This window comes from Sorghum bicolor, chromosome 6 (assembly GCF_000003195.3).
Source record: "Sorghum bicolor cultivar BTx623 chromosome 6, Sorghum_bicolor_NCBIv3, whole genome shotgun sequence".
In the NCBI taxonomy this organism is placed as follows: Eukaryota; Viridiplantae; Streptophyta; class Magnoliopsida; order Poales; family Poaceae; genus Sorghum; species Sorghum bicolor.
Window position 1 is genome coordinate 3,955,256 of NC_012875.2, and position 17,686 is coordinate 3,972,941.

At 48.8% G+C, this 17,686-nt stretch overlaps 1 protein-coding gene and 1 long non-coding RNA gene across 2 annotated transcripts; both read left to right on the forward strand.

The window, feature by feature from the left end:
- On the forward strand, nucleotides 4,494–5,972 carry LOC8067738. Its single transcript, XM_002446082.2, has 4 exons — nucleotides 4,494–4,506; nucleotides 4,587–5,146; nucleotides 5,277–5,420; nucleotides 5,524–5,972. Exons 1-4 carry the CDS (start codon nucleotides 4,494–4,496, stop codon nucleotides 5,590–5,592), a joined length of 786 nt encoding a protein of 261 aa, XP_002446127.2. The 3' UTR covers nucleotides 5,593–5,972.
- On the forward strand, nucleotides 8,858–15,927 carry LOC110436261. The gene is made up of 2 exons (XR_002454071.1): nucleotides 8,858–9,256; nucleotides 15,543–15,927. It is a non-coding gene; the product is annotated as an uncharacterized LOC110436261 (long non-coding RNA).

Below are 17,686 nucleotides of genomic sequence, written 5' to 3' on the forward strand. Positions count from 1 at the left end.
CGTCGATCAGCTTCCTGTCGCAGCACTCCCGGATGAAGTGAAACTTCACGTCGATGTGTTTGCTCCAGTCGTGATGCACAGGATTCTTCATCAAGGCGATGGCGGACTTGTTGTCCACCTTGAGCTTGGGCGTATGAACCGCCCCTCCAACGAACTCGACTAGCAACCGTGCCAGCCAAACTGCTTCGCATGCTGCTGCTGCAGCCGCGATGTATTCGGCCTCGCAAGACGATAGAGCGACCACCACCTTCTGTTTTGCCGATTGCCAGGCAACTGGTCCGTTAGCGAGGAAGAAGATGAGCCCACTCGTACTCTTCCGGTCGTTGATGTCGCCCGCAAGGTCGCTGTCGGAGTATCCCAGAAGCACGGGCTGCGCTCCCTTGCTGCCTGCCGGGTGATAGTGCACACCCCAGTGCACCGTGCCGGCCACATAGCGAAGCACGCGTTTCACAGCGGCAAGATGTTCTTGCCGTGGTGGCTCCATGAACCTGCTGAGGTAGCCAACGGAGTATGCCAAGTCCGGCCTTGAGTTGCACAGGTACCTCAAGCTCCCAATGAGGCTGCGGTACTCCGTCGCGTCGACGGTTGGTGTCGTTCCCTCCTTCTCGAGCTTCAGCTTCATCTCCATGGGCGTGGCGCTTGCATTGCAGCCGGCCAGCCCAGCCTTCTCGAGGATCTTGGTGGCGTAGGCTCCCTGGCGCAGCGTGATGCCTTGTGCGCCTTGAGTGACTTCGAGCCCCAAGTAGTAGGAGAGAAGCCCGAGATCGCTCATACGGAACGTGCGCAGCATCTGTCCCTTGAAACTTCTCACGGCGTCGTCATCTCCTCCAGTGATGATGAGGTCGTCCACGTAAACGCCCACGATCAGGCGCTGTGTTCCGCTCCCGCGGGTGTATATGCCGTGTTCGTTGACGCAGCGCGTGAAGCCGATGCCCAGCAGCTCGGCGTCGAGCTTGTGGTTCCATGCTCGTGGCGCCTGGCGAAGCCCGTAGAGCGCCTTATGAAGGCGCAGCACCTTGTGCTTGTGCTTGCTGTTGACAAAACCAGGGGGCTGCTGGACGTAGACCTCCTCCTGGAGCTCACCATTCAAGAACGCCGACTTGACGTCCATGTGGTGGACGCCCCAGCCGTAGTGCGCAGCAATGGCGAGCACCAGTCGCACAGACTCCAACCGTGCAACAGGAGCGTACACCTCTTCGAAGTCGATGCCGGGGCGCTGCACATATCCTTTGGCAACAAGGCGCTCTTTGTACTTGACGATGCCGCCGTTCTCGTCGCGCTTCACCTTGTAGACCCACTTCAAGCCGATGGCGCGGTGTCCACGCGGGAGCTCGACCAGCGACCATGTCTTGTTGTCGTGGATCGACTGCATCTCCTCCTCCATCGCAGCGACCCAGCTAGGATCGCCTTCCGCTTCCTTCACCGATCTAGGCTCCTCCACAGTCACAGCATGACTCACGTTGTGGAGTTCGGCCTCCACGTCGTCGCGGTGTGCCAGCCCAGGCGCTGCATCCGAGCCAAGGATGTTGTCGAGCGTCCGGTACCTGTGCACCTCTCCCTCGTCGTCGTCGGCGTCGAGGTTTGGATCGGTGGTGAGCGGCGTCGCGAACTCGATGCCCGTTCCAGCGTGCACTGGTGTCGAGGGCATCTGCTCGGTCTGCAGTGGACTTGGTGCAGCTGAAGACGCTGGCCCCGCCGTGGAATGCTGTGGCGTGCCCTGGGGACACCTTACGCTTGGACACGTCGAGTGCGGCGGCGAGCTCTGGTGTTCGGACGTCGGCTGCTCCCGGCGCTCCAGTATATAGTGGTCTGCGATGGTGAAGGGGACCTTGCTGTCCTCGCCCGAGGAGGCTCCCCAGTCCCAGCGTTCACTCTCGGCGAAAATAGCGTCGCGGGAGACGTGTACTCGCTCGGCGACGGGGTCGTAGAAGCGGTACGCCTTGGAGCCGTCTTGATAGCCGATGAACACGACCTTGACGCCACGGTCGTCAAGCTTTCCGAGGTGTGGATGAGTCTTCTTGATGTAAGCCACACATCCGAACACCTTCAGAAAGTGCACAGGCGGCTTTTTTCCATACCAAGCTTGGTATGGCGTCATGCCGTCGAGCGCGCTGGTGGGCGCCCGGTTCAGCAGGAAGACAGCGGTGTGCACTGCCTCGCCCCAGTAGTGGCCTGGCATGCCGCGGGCGCGCAGGATGCTTCGCGCTGTCCCCACGATCATCTGGTTGCGCCGTTCGACGACGCCGTTTTGCTGTGGCGTATACGGCGCCGAGTAGTGTCGCTGGATGCCTTCTCCTGCACAATACTCACCAAACGTAACAGAGGTAAATTCTCCTCCGTTGTCAGTACGGAGCACCTTCAGCTTTCTTCCAGACTCGCGTTCGACGCGCGCCTGGAATGTCACGATGGCCGTCGGCGCGTCCGCCTTGGAGCGCAGGAGTGTGAGCCACATATAGCGGCTCATGTCATCGACGAGCAGCAGGAAGTAGACGTTCCCGGCCGGCGTCGGTGGCGAGACGGGGCCGCAGAGGTCGCCGTGGACCAGCTCTAGCTGCTCTTGCGCCCGGTACTTGGCCGCCTTGGGGAACGACGTGCGCTTCTGCTTGGCGAGGACACAATCTTCACATACCTGCTCAACATGATCGATAGCAGGCAGTCCACGCACCATGTCCTCACGCCCCAGCTTCCGCAGCGCCTGGAAGTTGAGGTGGCCGTAGCGCTCATGCCAGCGCCACGCCAAGTCGCTGACCCTCGCCGAGAGGCACACCGGAGCAGCGATGGTCATGTCAAGGAGGTACAGACGGCTGGGTGACCGATTCACCTTCGCCAATAGTTGGCGCTGCACGTCGTAGAGACGCAGCACTCCAGCCTCGATGTCGACCTTGTAGCCATCCTCGTCCATCTGCCCAAGGCTCACGATGTTGGTGGTGAGCCGTGGGATATAGTAGACCCCCTCCAGCCGGCGGTGCTCACCAGTCTTGCAGGCGAAGAGGACCGTGCCTTTGCCTTCGATGGCGACCACGGACCCGTCTCCGAATCGGACGGATCCTGTGACAGCGGTGTCGAGCTCGGCGAAAACGCTCCGGGTCCCCGTCATATGGTTCGTCGCCCCGGTGTCGAGCACCCAGCGGCGCGGTCCCACGGCCCCCTTGTCCTCTTCGCTGAGGTGGAGGGTGGCCTTAGGCTCGACGAGGTGGATGTGCTGATGCTGAGCGGCGTCGTGCGGCGGCGCTGTGGTTCGGGAGGAAGACGCGGGTGACGAGATTTCCTCGACGAACATCAAAGCCCGCTCCTCCTCTTCCTCAGCCTGGGCCACGTGAGCCGCGGCCTTTTTCTTCCCGCGACAGTCTCGGGTCCAGTGGCCCGTCTTGCCGCAACTGTCGCAGCGGGTGCCGCGTGGTGGCCTGCCTCCGCCAACGCCCGTGGTATGACCGTCGCGGCCATCCCGCGGCGTGGAGGTTTCACCACCGCGTCCGCGGCGCTTCCCACGGTTGCCAGAAGACGAGCTGCCCCCGGAGCTCTCCTGCTCGCGGCGGGCTTTGCGACGCGCCTCCCAATCCTCTTCGCAGAGCATGAGGCGTCCCATGGCGTCGGTGATCTCCTTGGGTTTGCCGCGTTCCTCGAAGACACGCAGACGCCCGATGACTTCCTCGATCGAAACCTTGTTCAGGTCGAGGAACATCTCGAGGGAGACGGCTGCCTGGGACAGGCGATCAGGGACAACCTGCAATAGTTTCTTTACCACTTCGGCGTCCGTGATGTTGTCGCCGAGGGTGCGGAGGTTGGTGGCGAGCGTCGAGATGCGGATGCCGAACTCGGAGACGGTCTCGCCCTCCTTGAAGATGAGCGCGCCGAACTCACGACGGAGTTGCTGCGCGCTGGCGTCGCGCGCGCGGTCGTCGCCAATCCGGAGCACCTTGACGGCGTCCCACGCCTCCTGGACGGTCTGCTTACGGGCAAGCGTCGCCCACATCTCGGATGGAACCGAGCGTAGGAGACCCGCCATGGCCTGGCGGTCTTGCTGGTACTCATCTTCGTCGGCGGTCTTCGTCGATCCCGACCTCGACGACATCCCAGACCCGAAGAGTCTGGAAGTTAACCTGCATCACAAGCGCCCACTCCGAGTAGTTCGTCCGCGTGAGCATCGGCCACGCGACGTTGGCGGACTGGCGCTCGATGACGCGCTCGACGACTCGCGAGCCAGAGCGGTGGCGGCTGTGTGAGCGGCCACGGCGTCGCGGCGGCGATCGCGAGGGCTTGACCTTCTTCTTGCCGTCACTGGTATCAATCGGCTCCTTGAGGGGCGACTTGGATCCCATGGCGACGGCGGAGAACCGGCTCTGATGCCAATTGTTAGAATTCCGGCGAGGTGAACACACACGAGACGCAGTGGACACGATGAATTTGTTGCTGTAAGCGACAGCTTTTCTCATGACCTTTATTTGCTATATATAAGAGATTACATGGATAAAAATAGAAAGGAAAATCACTGCATGTCCGTCATCGGTAGTTGCCATCCCAACTCCTTGGATCATGCGATGAATGATACTAATCCATCTATTAGTCTACCTTCTAAAGTTAGCCAGCTCATGGACTTATACTAACACAGACGTTCGTCGCCAAGGGCGTCCAGGAGCTCATCCTCGTCAACCGCCCGTGGCCGCTCGATGTGCCTCTCCCGGCCGCGCTCCTCGGCGTCGCCACCCTCACTCGCCTCTACCTTGGTCTCTGGAAATTCCCGGACACCTCCGCTCTTCGACAGAGTAAGAGTGGTGCGGACGCGGTGTTCCCGCACCTCCGCGAGCTCGTCCTCTGCTCGGTGGTGGTGGAGAGCAGTGACATGAACTTCCTCCTCGCCGGGAGCCCCGTCCTGGAGAACTTTGGCATAGTGGGAATCAGGGAGAAGGCGATGATGCGCCTCCGCCTCGTCGGCCAGCATCTCAAGTGTGCGCAGATCCTCATGTCCGCTATGAGCAGCGTCGCCGTGGTGGACACCCCGAGCCTCGAGCGGCTCATCCTGTGGGAATCCAAGGCGTGCGACAACTCTTGCATTAGGCTAAAGATTGGCAAAGCCACCAAGCTGCGCATACTTGGATACTTGAGTCCTGGAATTCACACGCTGGAGATCCGGAACACCGTCATCAATGTAAATACAATTCTCAATTGTGTGGCGGTTTGTTTTATTGCCTTTGCATGTCTGAGAAGCATCTGTAAATCAACAACTAATGCCAATGTCTGAACATTCCTCTGCTTCTTGTGCTTCGGATGCATTTCAGGCTGGGATAAAGGCGACACCAAGCACCATAGTTCCAGGCATCAAGATCTTGGGTTTAAACTTGCGCTTCGGAGTCTGCAATGATTCCAAGATGTTACCGACTTTCCTCAGATGCTTTCCCAACGTTGAGATACTGCATATTGTGGTACTAACAAAGCATATTAGGCTTGTTCAAGCTCATCATACTTCTGCCACGATTGCATCATCTACCACCTGTTAAGATACTCACTTATTCGTGCAATTTGCAGTCGAAAAAAACCGATAAAGTCGCTGGCAAGATCAACCTCAAGTTCTGGCAGGAGGCCGGTCCCATTTAAAGCATCCGTTCCTCCATCAAGATGATGACTTTCCGTGAATTCTGAATGGAGCGAAGTGAGGTTGCCTTCCTCAAGTTCTTCTTCCAAAGTGCCCACGTGCTGAAGAATGCTGTAATTGTGGTGTCCAATGGTAGTTCCACATCCATTCCTGAGGTGATTAACAAAGTGAAGACTCTGATCCCTGAAAATGGGCCTAGTAATTCCTGCCATGTGCTGGTCTATGAAAGTTCAAATCCAGGGGGTGCAGTCTTGAGTTTGCAAAAAGGATTTTATTTTTCTGTTTACGATCCTCTCAAGTACCAATGAAGTCAATGGTATCTACATAGAAGGCAATGTTCTAGATTATTAGCTTGCTTTTTATGAAGCTTATGTTGGTCCTACTGTCAAATTTAGCTTTAATTCCGGAAGTTAATAGTACTAGATTTCTTGCATACGAGTACTGTTAGTCAGGTTGTTCCTGCTATAGACCGTTGTATCAGCGATCTTCCTATTTCACTGATTCAATTTGGCTACATGTGGCCTGAAATTGATGTTTATTTTCTTGAAATGTCCTTTTATTTGGTGGATACTAGAAATAGTCTGAGCTATTATTGGGCTTGTTATATCTGATATTCTCTTCAGTATGCGGAATTTGTTACTAGCAGACTATGCATCTTGAATGACCATGCAGAGTTACTAACAGCTATATGAAATGTGTGAATGATCGATATAGGCATGTGTTTTGTTGAATACATTACTTAAAGTGCATAAAAGCCTGGAATTTCAGGTCATGCCCGCTTGTTTGAAACGTTTTGCATGAAATTTTTTAACATGTGTTTAGGGGCTGCGTGCTTTTCTTTTTTTGTGCTGCAACGTCTTTATGCTGTGCACTCTTTGTTCAACATCTTTATGACCGGATTTGTTGCTAAACTAATTGCAGTTCTTTAGTTGACAAAATTGTGCACTGTTTTGTCAGCATCTTATATGACTTCTTTAACTAACCTTGGCCTCACTCTGGTGATACTAGTGCAAATTATTTTCTCAACATACAAAATGCTAGGTTTTTGGCAAGTCAAACTTTTTTAAGTTTGACCAAGTTTTTATAGAAAACAGTATCAACACTTGTATCTCCAAATAGATTTATTATGAAAATATATTGCATATTAATCTGATGATGCTTATTTGATATGATAAATGTTTGTATAAATTTGGTCAAACTTAAAATCTTTTGACATTTTGGAAAGTGAGAATTGCATTTTTTTGGGTGGGTGGGTGGGGGGGGGGGGGGGTTGGGGGTTGGGGGATGGAGAGAGTACTTTGGTACTGCCTCAGCAGTTTGGTTTGAGCTAGCTTTTTTGTTCCATCAATTTTGCTGTAGCATTTTGTTGCTGGTAGCTTTGTACGGTATGTTTCTGTTTTCTTCTGGTACTACTTCCAGTCATGAATACATGGCTGGAGGTGCGTTGTGGTGAAGGTTATATGAGCTACCGAGTCTTGTCAGTTGTTTGTCATGTCTTTCCTTCTCTGCATATTTGAGATAGCTTTGGATGAACCGATGCCACGTAGGTTAGTCATGGTTTACAAAAATCTGCTACTGGTTGCATGGTTTTTTATATTTCTGTCACAGCATACTAAACTACTAATATTGTGCATGCTGGACTAATGCATTTCAAGGCATGCGCTCCTTTGGGACACGGTGCATGCCTGAGGCTGGGGGTAGCCAGGTAGCACATTAGCTTAATGCTGCATTGCATAAATACAGTTCCTGGCAGTTCAGGCCTTGAGGGTGGTACTGTCTATTACATGTTTACAACAGTGGTGGTGTGGCGATAGTTAGTGTCATGTGGAGGTCTTTTTAGCCTCTTTCTGATGCTACAGCCTAGATTGTTCTTTGAAGCTATATCTGTTGATGAAAATTTCCACCAGCCAGATGTGCAAACATTTGCAATCAGGGACTACAACAAAATTTAGACATATATATCTGAGTTAAACCCAAACTAAGGGCATTATTTGGTGATCAAAATTTAGACATATATTTGTTCTTTGAAGCTACATCTGCCGATCAAAATTGACATTTATTTTCTTTAAATATCCCTTTATATCCGATGAAAACTAGAAATAGGGTCTGAGCTATTAACAACAGTGGACAGTGTTATCGGTATAGATTTCCATCTGGCACTAACACGATGGGCCGGCCCGAGCACGACACTAAAAAGCACGGTCCAGGCATGGCACGGCCCGATGGTAGTGCCGTGCCTGGGCCGCAACTTCGGCCCGCAGTGCCGGCACGGGCACGGCACGATTAATAGGCTGGCACGATTATTTCCATCATCTGATGCTTTGAGGATAGATCATGACTATTGAATGTATTATGAGTCATGTATATAAGCATCACACAACCCTTTCAAACCTTTACTCCCTAGTCGGCGGCGCAGACACATCTTTGTTGCGACCACTCTTTCTCCCGCCTGACTATACGACAGCGGTAGCGCTCATCTTCTCCTTGAGGCAGGGCGCAATGAGCTTTTCGACTTCTCCCGAAGCCACGGGCCGGCACGGGCACGATGGGCCACAGTGCCTATCGGCACGACACGACACGGTTAAGGAGCCATAGTGCCGTGCCTGGGCCGAGAGTTTGGCACGATGGCCCGAGACGGCACGGCACGATAGACATAGTGCCGTATAGTGCCAGGGCCGGGCCGCCCGTTTGGCCAACTATAGTTATCGGGGTGAGTGTGCGCTCATGTTTGTGAGCGTCTGCGTCTATAACTGGGTCTCACCAAAAAAACAACAGTGGACAGTGTACACTGTCTATTCAAGTTCGCAAAAAAGAAAACGCTAGATTAGCCACGTTCATGCGGCCGCGCCGCCCCCCGCCGGAGGTCCTGCTGATCCCGCCGTCCACCCCCCACTCACCCACCCCCTTCTCCCTCCCTTTCCCCACTCCCCAGGCAGTTCGTGGCGGCGCGCGTGGACGGCAGCGGCGCGCCTTCGGTGGCGGCCGCGACCTGCAGCTAGCCGAGGAGCGGCAACTCCGGTTCCCGCAACCCCCGTTGGTTTGTGGAGGAGGGAGGCGGCGCTGTGGCCTGCGAGCGCCCAGATCCGGCCCGCCGTGCTCCAGGGGAAGCTGCGGATTGTCGGCGCGGCTGCAGGCGCCGCACCTCGCCTCTCGGCGCGCCGAGGGAGCCCGGAGGTCCGCCAAGACGCCACACCGAAGGCACCGCCCCGACGCACCGAAGGCTCCGCCTGCCGTTCAGGACCCGCCCGGCACGGGTCCCGCCGTCCGTCGGCGTGGCGGACTCCAGGAACCGCGGCCGGAGGCGTCGCCTCACGATGGCGCCGGCCATCAAGCGCTCTGTTCAGATTTCGTCCTCTGGTGTGAAAACCGGCGAGGAAGAGGAGGCGGTGGAGGACGAGGCGAGGTGTGCAGCAGGTCGACAGGCTCTGGCACGCTTCGTCACTTTGGTTGCGGATGCAACCGAGCGGCCGAAGCCTGTCCATGGTGTGCAGGTCCCCGCTGATGCGATTCGTTCCAAGTTCTGGGCTTAGCAGGGGGATTCTTCCGACAACGACGACGCCGAAGACGAACCTGCCTCGCCAACGACACCGGAACTTGTCAACGCCGCTCTGCAAGAGGGTTTCACCGTCGAGCAGCTGCTGCGGGCAGAGGACGCTCTACAGCCAGGTAAGGTGACGTCTTCGTATGACATCGAGCTCTCGAGATGCATTGTTTCAAAGTTGGTTCAGAGAAAATTAGGCGTTCCGGCACCTTGGAATGGGCCGCTGCCATTGCCCCGGGTCTCGCCTCCACGAACCCGGGGTGACGCTTTGGCTAGGGCATCTTTTCAGCGTGTGAAACATGGTGGCCGGTCATCGCCGGCGTGCCCGACTTACCAGCCAGAACAGTGTCAAAATCTGAAGTTTTCAAAAAATTTTGAAGACGCGTGCTCTGCGGATGGTGGCGCGGATTTTCCTCCTCTAACCTTCGTATCTCCGTTACCAGCATCGAGCGGGGGACGCGGTGAGCGGGATCCGAGCCTTACCACGCGCCGTGGGCCTCCTGTTTTGGCAGATCAAGTGGTTGTTGGTCTAGGGAAATTGTTTAGGCCCACTAAGGGGTTGTGCAATTTGTTCCGGCGCACGGGCACGCGAACTATTCCACGACAGAAAACACAGCCGCTGCCCTCGTCCTCGTCACGCAGAACGTTCGCCCAGGTCGTTCGTGAAGGACGCATGGCGCATGAAGGCGGCAACGGAGGGTTTGGAGTTCGCGGGGGTGGAAGAGGAAGCTTTAACCCTGGGTTTAACCCCGGCTTCGATCCAGGGTCTGGAGGACGGGGGGGTAACCGTGGCTTTGGTTACCAACCTCGGGGGCGTGGGTATGGTGGCCGTGGAGGCGGTTTTGGTGGAGGTCGCGGAGGTGGGCGTGGAAGGTTTGGTGGAGGTGGCTTTGGCGGCTATGGTGGTCACGAGGGCTACGGGGGCCAGGGCCAATTTGGTTCTAGCCGCGACCGTCGTCCCCATGGCATCAACAGAGGTTTTGGAGGCGGCCGTGGGCACTACGGCGCCTACGGTGGACAGCCAGCTAACCCGATGAATCAGCAGGCGCCCCATCCCCACGACTACATCGATCCAGCAGGAGGGCAGCACCAGCAGCAGGCCCCTGCGCCTGCGCAGGTTGCTGATGCTCTTGATCAGCCGAAGGCTGGTCACATGCAGCAGACCGGGCAGCAGTCTCAGCCGGACGCCGCTGGTCAGGACCATGGCCGGGCTGCCTCAGTGCAGCAGCAATCTGGTGCTGGAGACCCAAGTCAGCAGCTGCCTCAAGTCCAGAACCTGGAAGGCAACAAGGCTTTGAACGAGGTACCTAAAAGCACTGTCCCACCAAGCAGTAAAAATATTGCAATGATTTTAGATGTGCCAGAGTCTTCTAATAAGGGTGCTAAAAAGAGCAAGGGGAAGCCTTTTTGTTACCGATGTTTAACCAAAGGTCATACCATACATGAGTGCATGACTGTTTTATGCTGTGATGTTTGCTGTGGTGACCATGTCGCAAAAAGTTGCCCAAATATGAAAAAGACAAACATTTCTGCATTACCATATGGATATGCTGTTGAGGGGTTGGGCTTCTACTATATTCCTGTTTTCACTGATTTTCCCAAGGTTAAGGAAGATGACACAACTGCTGTGGTACGTGTGTTGGAAGGTTCCTTTACTACTGAGATGTTTGCAGTGGAACTGGAAAACCTACTACCAGGGAAAACCAAGTGGGAAATTGAGGAGAAGGGCAAGGATACTTTCTCCACTAATTTTCCATCTTCTGATTGGCTGGCGACAATAGTGAATTGGGGCACTATGGACACAAAAACTGTTCAAGGTAAAATTAAGTTTGAGAAGAGTGTTGAGGATGACGTCTATAAATATGAAATTGAAAAGGTGTGGGTGCAGTTCAAGGGACTACCTGAAGAGCTTAGGGAATTCCCCATTATTTGGGCAATTGCTTCTATCCTAGGTGTTCCGAGAGCAGTAGACACAAAGTTTACCAAGGCTTTTGGTAGAGCAAGAATGAAGGTAGCGGTACTTGACCCCAGTCTCATTCCAGTTTTTGTGGATGTGGTCATTGGGGATGATGTTTTTCAGCTTCACTTTGGAGTGGAGCAAGGGGGACAAGAGGGTGAACCAGAGACTTTTAGATCTGGATTCTACCATGGAAGATGAGGACCCTCAAAATGAATTGGTAGGAAAAGAGGTTGATGATCCAAAGAATAATGAAATTGGTGATAAGGCTATGGAAATTGATGGTAAAAATGAAGAACAACCCCCTAAGGGTTCTGATGGGGGTTCTAAAAAGAATGCAAATTCAAAATCTACGGCAATATTGACAACAAATAGTGATGGTCAGTTGAAGGCACAACTTGTTAACGTTGCAAAGGACTCTAGCACATGTAGCAAGATGAAAACATTGAGTGGTGGGACAGTGTCACCCAAACGTGCAAGCAAGAGGACGGCTGCAACAGCGGACCAGGATTCGGTGCAGAAGGCGGCCAAGCTAAAGGCCCGCCAAAATTTAGAATTCGCATCTGACAAAGGTAAAAATGTGCAGCTCAGCTCTTTTATTTTCCAAGATGATACCTATCTATTAAATTCAACAAAGTCTTTAGGGATCTTGTTAGGAAATAATGATCTTGAAATTAATAATTCCTTAGAGCTGTTAAGAAGTACATAATACCAGCGCATGGTTGATAGCAAAAATTTAATGTTTAATGATAACAAAGAAATTGAGGATGTGGTTTCAGTTTCTTCGAACGAGGAATTTTTAAATCTTGAAGAGTTAAATTATATTTGTGCTGATGTTGCAGAGAGCCTAGGTGATGGGGGTTGCGACCCAAAGTGTCTAAAAACCCCTATATCACACTGCAGAGGCACAAAGAAAATAAAAAATAAAAAAAACAAAATCAGTCAAGATGAAAGGAATTTTTTGGAATTGTAATGGGTTTGCAGATGGTAAGAAATACAGATTCCTGTCAGAACTAACAAAAGAAAAAAACTTAGACTTTATTGCCTTATCGGAAACCGGTAGAGCCAATTTCCCGCAGTCCACCTTGAATAATATCTGTGCTGGCAGAGATTTTTTGTGGCACTGTATGGCTCCACGCGGAAGGTCCGGTGGCATGCTACTTGGGGTTAATCTGTTAAATTTTGACATAGGCGAGATTGAGGAGGGTGATTTCTTCATCCGTTTTAAAGTCAGGAATAGGGAGGATGACTTTAAATTTAATTTGATTGCGGTTTACGGCCCTGCACAGGTTGAGCATAAATCCATTTTTTTGTTAGAGATGGTTCGTGTTTGTTCTAAAGACACCTTACCTATTGTCATAGGTGGTGACTTTAACATTCTACGAAGACCAGATGAGAAAAATAATGTAAATTTTAATGATAGATGGCCTTTTATGTTTAATGCGGTGATTGACTCCCTAAATCTCAGAGAGATAGAAATGACAGGCAGGAAGTTTACTTGGGCTAATCATTTACAGAATCAGACTTTTGAAAAATTAGATAGAATCCTTGTTTGCACAGATTTTGAATATAAATTCCCTCACACCACTGTGCACGCTTTGACTAGAGAAATCTCTGATCACACACCTCTGCTCCTATCCACAAATAATCCATCTCCTACATATCAACCTCAATTTAAGTTTGAATTGAGCTGGTTACTGAGAGATGGATTTTGTGATATGGTTAAGAATGTGTGGCAGGAGACAGTAGTCAATGGCTCGCCCATTGAGAGATGGCAAACAAAGATCAGAAAGTTGCACCAACATCTTAGAGGGTGGGCGAGAAATGTGAGTGGCTCTTATAAGAAAGAAAAGAAAGATATTTTGAATAAATTAGATGATCTGGATAAAAAGGCAGAAAGCGCCACCCTTAGCCAACCTGAGTTGGACCTAAAACATGTGTTGAATGTGAAATTAGCAGAGCTTCTAAGGGAGGAAGAACTAAAGTGGTACCAAAGAGCCAAAGCTAAACATCTGTTAGAGGGTGATGCAAACACAAAATATTACCACCTGCTGGCTAATGGTAGACATCGCAAGACTCGGATTTTCCAGTTGGAAGATGGGAATAGTACTGTTACTGGTGATGCCCAGCTTAAGGGACATATCACGAGTTATTATAAGAACCTTTTTGGTCCACCTGAAATATCCCATTTCACCTTAGATGAGACCCAAATTGACGATATCCCACAAGTCTCCCAATTGGAAAATGAGTTTTTAGTAGAACCTTTCTCACAGGAGGAGGTTAGAGTTGCGATTTTCCAAATGGAACATAATAAGGCCCCCGGGCCCGATGGTTTTCCTCCAGAGTTCTATCAAGTTTTTTGGAACGTACTAAAAGATGACTTGATGGACTTGTTTCTGGATTTCCATCAAGAGAACCTGTCTTTGAGTCGCCTTAATTTTGGAACCATTATCCTTTTACCCAAGAAGGAGGATGTGAAGGTGATTCATCAATACAGACCTATCTGTTTACTGAATGTATCCTTCAAAATATTAACCAAAGTCGCAACTAACAGGTTAACTACCATAGCGAAGAAGATCATAAGACCCACTCAGACTGCCTTTTTACCAGGAAGAAATATACTGGAAGGGGCAGTAATCTTACATGAAACATTGCATGAACTTCATACAAAGAAGAAAGACGGGGTAATTTTTAAAATAGACTTTGAAAAGGCATATGACAAGGTTAAATGGAGTTTTTTACAACAGACATTGAGAATGAAAGGTTTTTCACAAAAATGGTGTCAATGGGTGAGAACATTTACAGAAGGAGGTAATGTTAGTATTAAAGTTAATGACCAACTAGGCTCCTACTTCCAAACAAAGAAAGGTTTAAGGCAAGGGGACCCCATGTCGCCCATACTATTTAATATAGTAGCGGATATGCTGGCTATACTCATTGCTAGAGCAAAAGCAGCAGGGCAGGTAGAGGGAGTCATTCCAAATTTAATACAGGAAGGGTTATCCATCCTTCAGTATGCGGATGACACAGTTATCTTTATGAGTCATGATTTTCAAAAGGCAGTAAACATGAAATTGTTGCTGTGCACTTTTGAGCAATTGTCTGGCCTAAAGATAAACTTTCACAAAAGTGAAATTTTCTGCTTTGGCAAGGCAAAAGAACATGAAGAGTTTTATTCGCAATTGTTTGGCTGTGCGGTTGGAAAGTATCCCTTTCGTTACCTTGGACTGCCTATGAACTCTAGAAAACTCAATAATAAGGACCGGAAGGAGATTGAGAATAGAATTGAAAAGAGGTTGAGTGGTTGGAAAGGGAAAATGCTTACAGTAGGGGGACGTTTAGTTTTAATAAATTTGGTGCTGACTAGTTTACCGATGTTTATGATGTCTTTTTTTGAACTACCAAGAGGTGTTCTTGAAAAAATAGACTGCTTTAGGTCCCGTTTCTTCTAGCAAAATGACCAACATAAAAAGAAATATAGATTGGCTAAATGGGAGGTTTTATGCCAACCTAGAGACCAAGGTGGAATAGGCATATACAATTTGGATATTCAGAACAAGTGTTTGCTGAGCAAGTGGCTCTTTAAATAGCTGAATGAAGATGGCATGTGGCAGGAACTGTTGAGAAATAAATACATCAAGGACAAGACTTTAGGGAGTTGTGTTAAAAAATCAATGGATTCACATTTTTGGAAAAGCTTAATGAACATTAAAGATTTGTTTATGGAATTTGGCTCGTTTAAGATCAATGATGAAAGTCAAACCAGGTTCTGGGTTGACACTTGGTTGGGTAATAAGCCGCTTAAAGACAAATTCCCTTCCTTATTTAACATTGTTAGAAGGAAACATGACTCTGTAGCACAAGTGCTTAGTTCAATCCCATTGAATATTTCTTTTAGAAGGAATTTAGTGGGGGCGAATTTAAGTGCGTGGAATAGGATCGTTGCTTCTATACATGATTTAAATTTAACGGAACATAGGGATGAGTTCATCTGGGGCTTATCTGCATCTGGAATTTTTACGGTCAAATCCATATATGCTGCGTTAATTAACAATGGGGTTAGGGTGTCAAAAAATATTTGGCAAATTAAAGTACCGATGAAAATTAAAATATTTCTTTGGTACCTGAAGAAAGGTGTAGTATTAACTAAGGATAACTTAGTGAAACGTAACTGGGATGGCGACAAACATTGTTGTTTTTGTCATGTTTCGGAGACCATTCAACACCTATTCTTCCACTGCATTCATGCCAAGTTCTTATGGCGCGCTGTTCACTGTTTGTTTGGGTTGTCACCTCCAACTGGCATGACTGATCTCTTTTTGCGCTGGTCGAAAATTGGAAATAAAATTTACAACTCTTTGTTATTAACAGCAGCTGCAGCGCTTTGCTGGACAATTTGGCTAACAAGAAACGAAGTGATTTTTGATAAATGTAGACCAAAATCTTTCTTGCAGGTACTCTTCAGAGGAACACACTGGCTTCGTCAGTGGGCAAATCTGCAGCGGCATGATGTTCTTCGAGAGCAGCTGATCCATGTTGGAACTTACCTTGAGACATCAGCTCTGCAGTTTTTTAGTGCCCGTGGATGGTTAGCTGCTAGATATATTGGTCATGTTTAGTTCAAAAAATTTTATTTCGTTTTGCTTGGTCGATTTGTTGGCTGTCAAGAACTCTTTGTAATTATTGGTCTGATTCTATCAGTTGATAGAAGAAGCCGGATATAAACTATCCCTTATCTAAAAAACAGTGGACAGTGGTGGCGTGGTGCTTATGTCATATGTAGGTCCAGCCCATTTTGGATGATTCTTTGAAGCTATATCTGCTGGTTAGACACACAAATGTTCATCTTTGGATCACAAAATTGTGGAAACCTATACATGTTCTTGATTGAATTGCAAAATGGTTCTCTCCCTTGGTGCAGGGTGCAGACCAGAACACTGCCTAGCTGCTGCAGCAGCCACAGCCAGCAGAGTTGCAGCCGAACACTTCAATCTAGCAAGAGGTTGGCGCTGGTACGTGCAAGTGCAACGGGCAGTTGGGTAAACTTTGATGTTGTGAAGCGTACAGTTACACTAAGATTATTTATTGTGCACATATGAAATTTGACATTTTATATGATTTTTTCATCCCGACACCTTTTGCTCAACCATGAAAGGCTTTGTCCATTCCCAAGAAAAACAAAAGATAAATTTATCATCTAATTTGCTATCTAAGAAGATAGACAAAGTCTGGTTCATCAAAGAGCCTTATCCCACATCACTGCCTCACCAACTTGACTTCCATCTCCTGACATCTTTGAAACCTGCCGCGTGTGTTCAATATTATGCGCGGCTGCTGGAATAAGCATTTTAGTATTCTACCACTAAGGCCTTGTTTAGTTCACCCTAAAAACTATTTTTTTTAAGATTTTTCGTCACATCGAATCTTGTGGCACATGTATGAAGCATTAAATATAGGTGAAAATTAAAACTAATTGTATAGTTTAGCTGTAAATCGTGAGGTGAATCTTCTGAGTCTAGTTAGTCTATGATTGGATAATATTTGTCAAATAAAAACGAAAATGCTACAATACTCGATCCTAAAAAAAGTTTGGGAACTAAACAAGGCCTAACTATGGTTTCTCAACTCTTACCTTTTGGTATGAGAACGAATGGTAAGAGGTTTAAGGATACACACGTAGTGCCAGACTTCTCAAATTCTACTGGTAGAGGATTTTTGCTTATTAATGTACAAACACTATGTTAAGATTAGTATAAAGAACAGGATGCTGTTAAGCACACCACTCGGTAAAAGTGGAATGGAAAATTGTTAAACCATATGCCTTTCACGGAACTCGAAATTGACTATTTATTGAGAGAGAAGAGGGTGTGTAACTAAATGAATGACTCACCTTATAAGGAAAAGCAAATTCTAAACGATCTAAATGATCTCTCTCTATGAAGTTTGATTTCACTTAGGATGTGGCAACCATGCTCAAGTTCAGGTCATGATTCAATGGTTCAACACAACTTTGAGTGCTCACAGTCAGGACACCCAACTTTATTAAGAAAGCCAAAGTTCATACCATACAAGAAAAGAGGAAATAAGGAAAGCAGGGACACATGCATTACAATGAGGGTAATCTGACTTATAACGACTCCTGAACAACTCAAACACTAGAAAGCACTAGTATCACCAAACCAACAACTAAGCTTTCGACAGATGGACTTAGTCTTTCTTCAGGTCCTGCTAACCTAAACCTAGTGATATAGAAGATTAGCGCCAGATGGCACAAGACGCTTTGCTCGAAATGTCTCAACTTAATAAATTGACTTATTTCTCACAATTCTTTTGGTTATGCCTTCTCCTCTCTACCTTTTATATTCTATTAACACTTGAAATTAGCAGAATTCTCAAACTACAAAACCAACTGCTTTCGCACTAGGGGAACAAGATCCGGAGCAAGGACCCTAAGAATTTGGAAAATATTTGAAGAAAAGGTTTTAGCACCGGTATCTCAACTGTAAGTACATATTTGTATATACACACAACAGTGCCAAAATTTAGATTTTTTTAACATCCGAAGTAATATTTTGAATTGGTTTGCACTACAAATTTT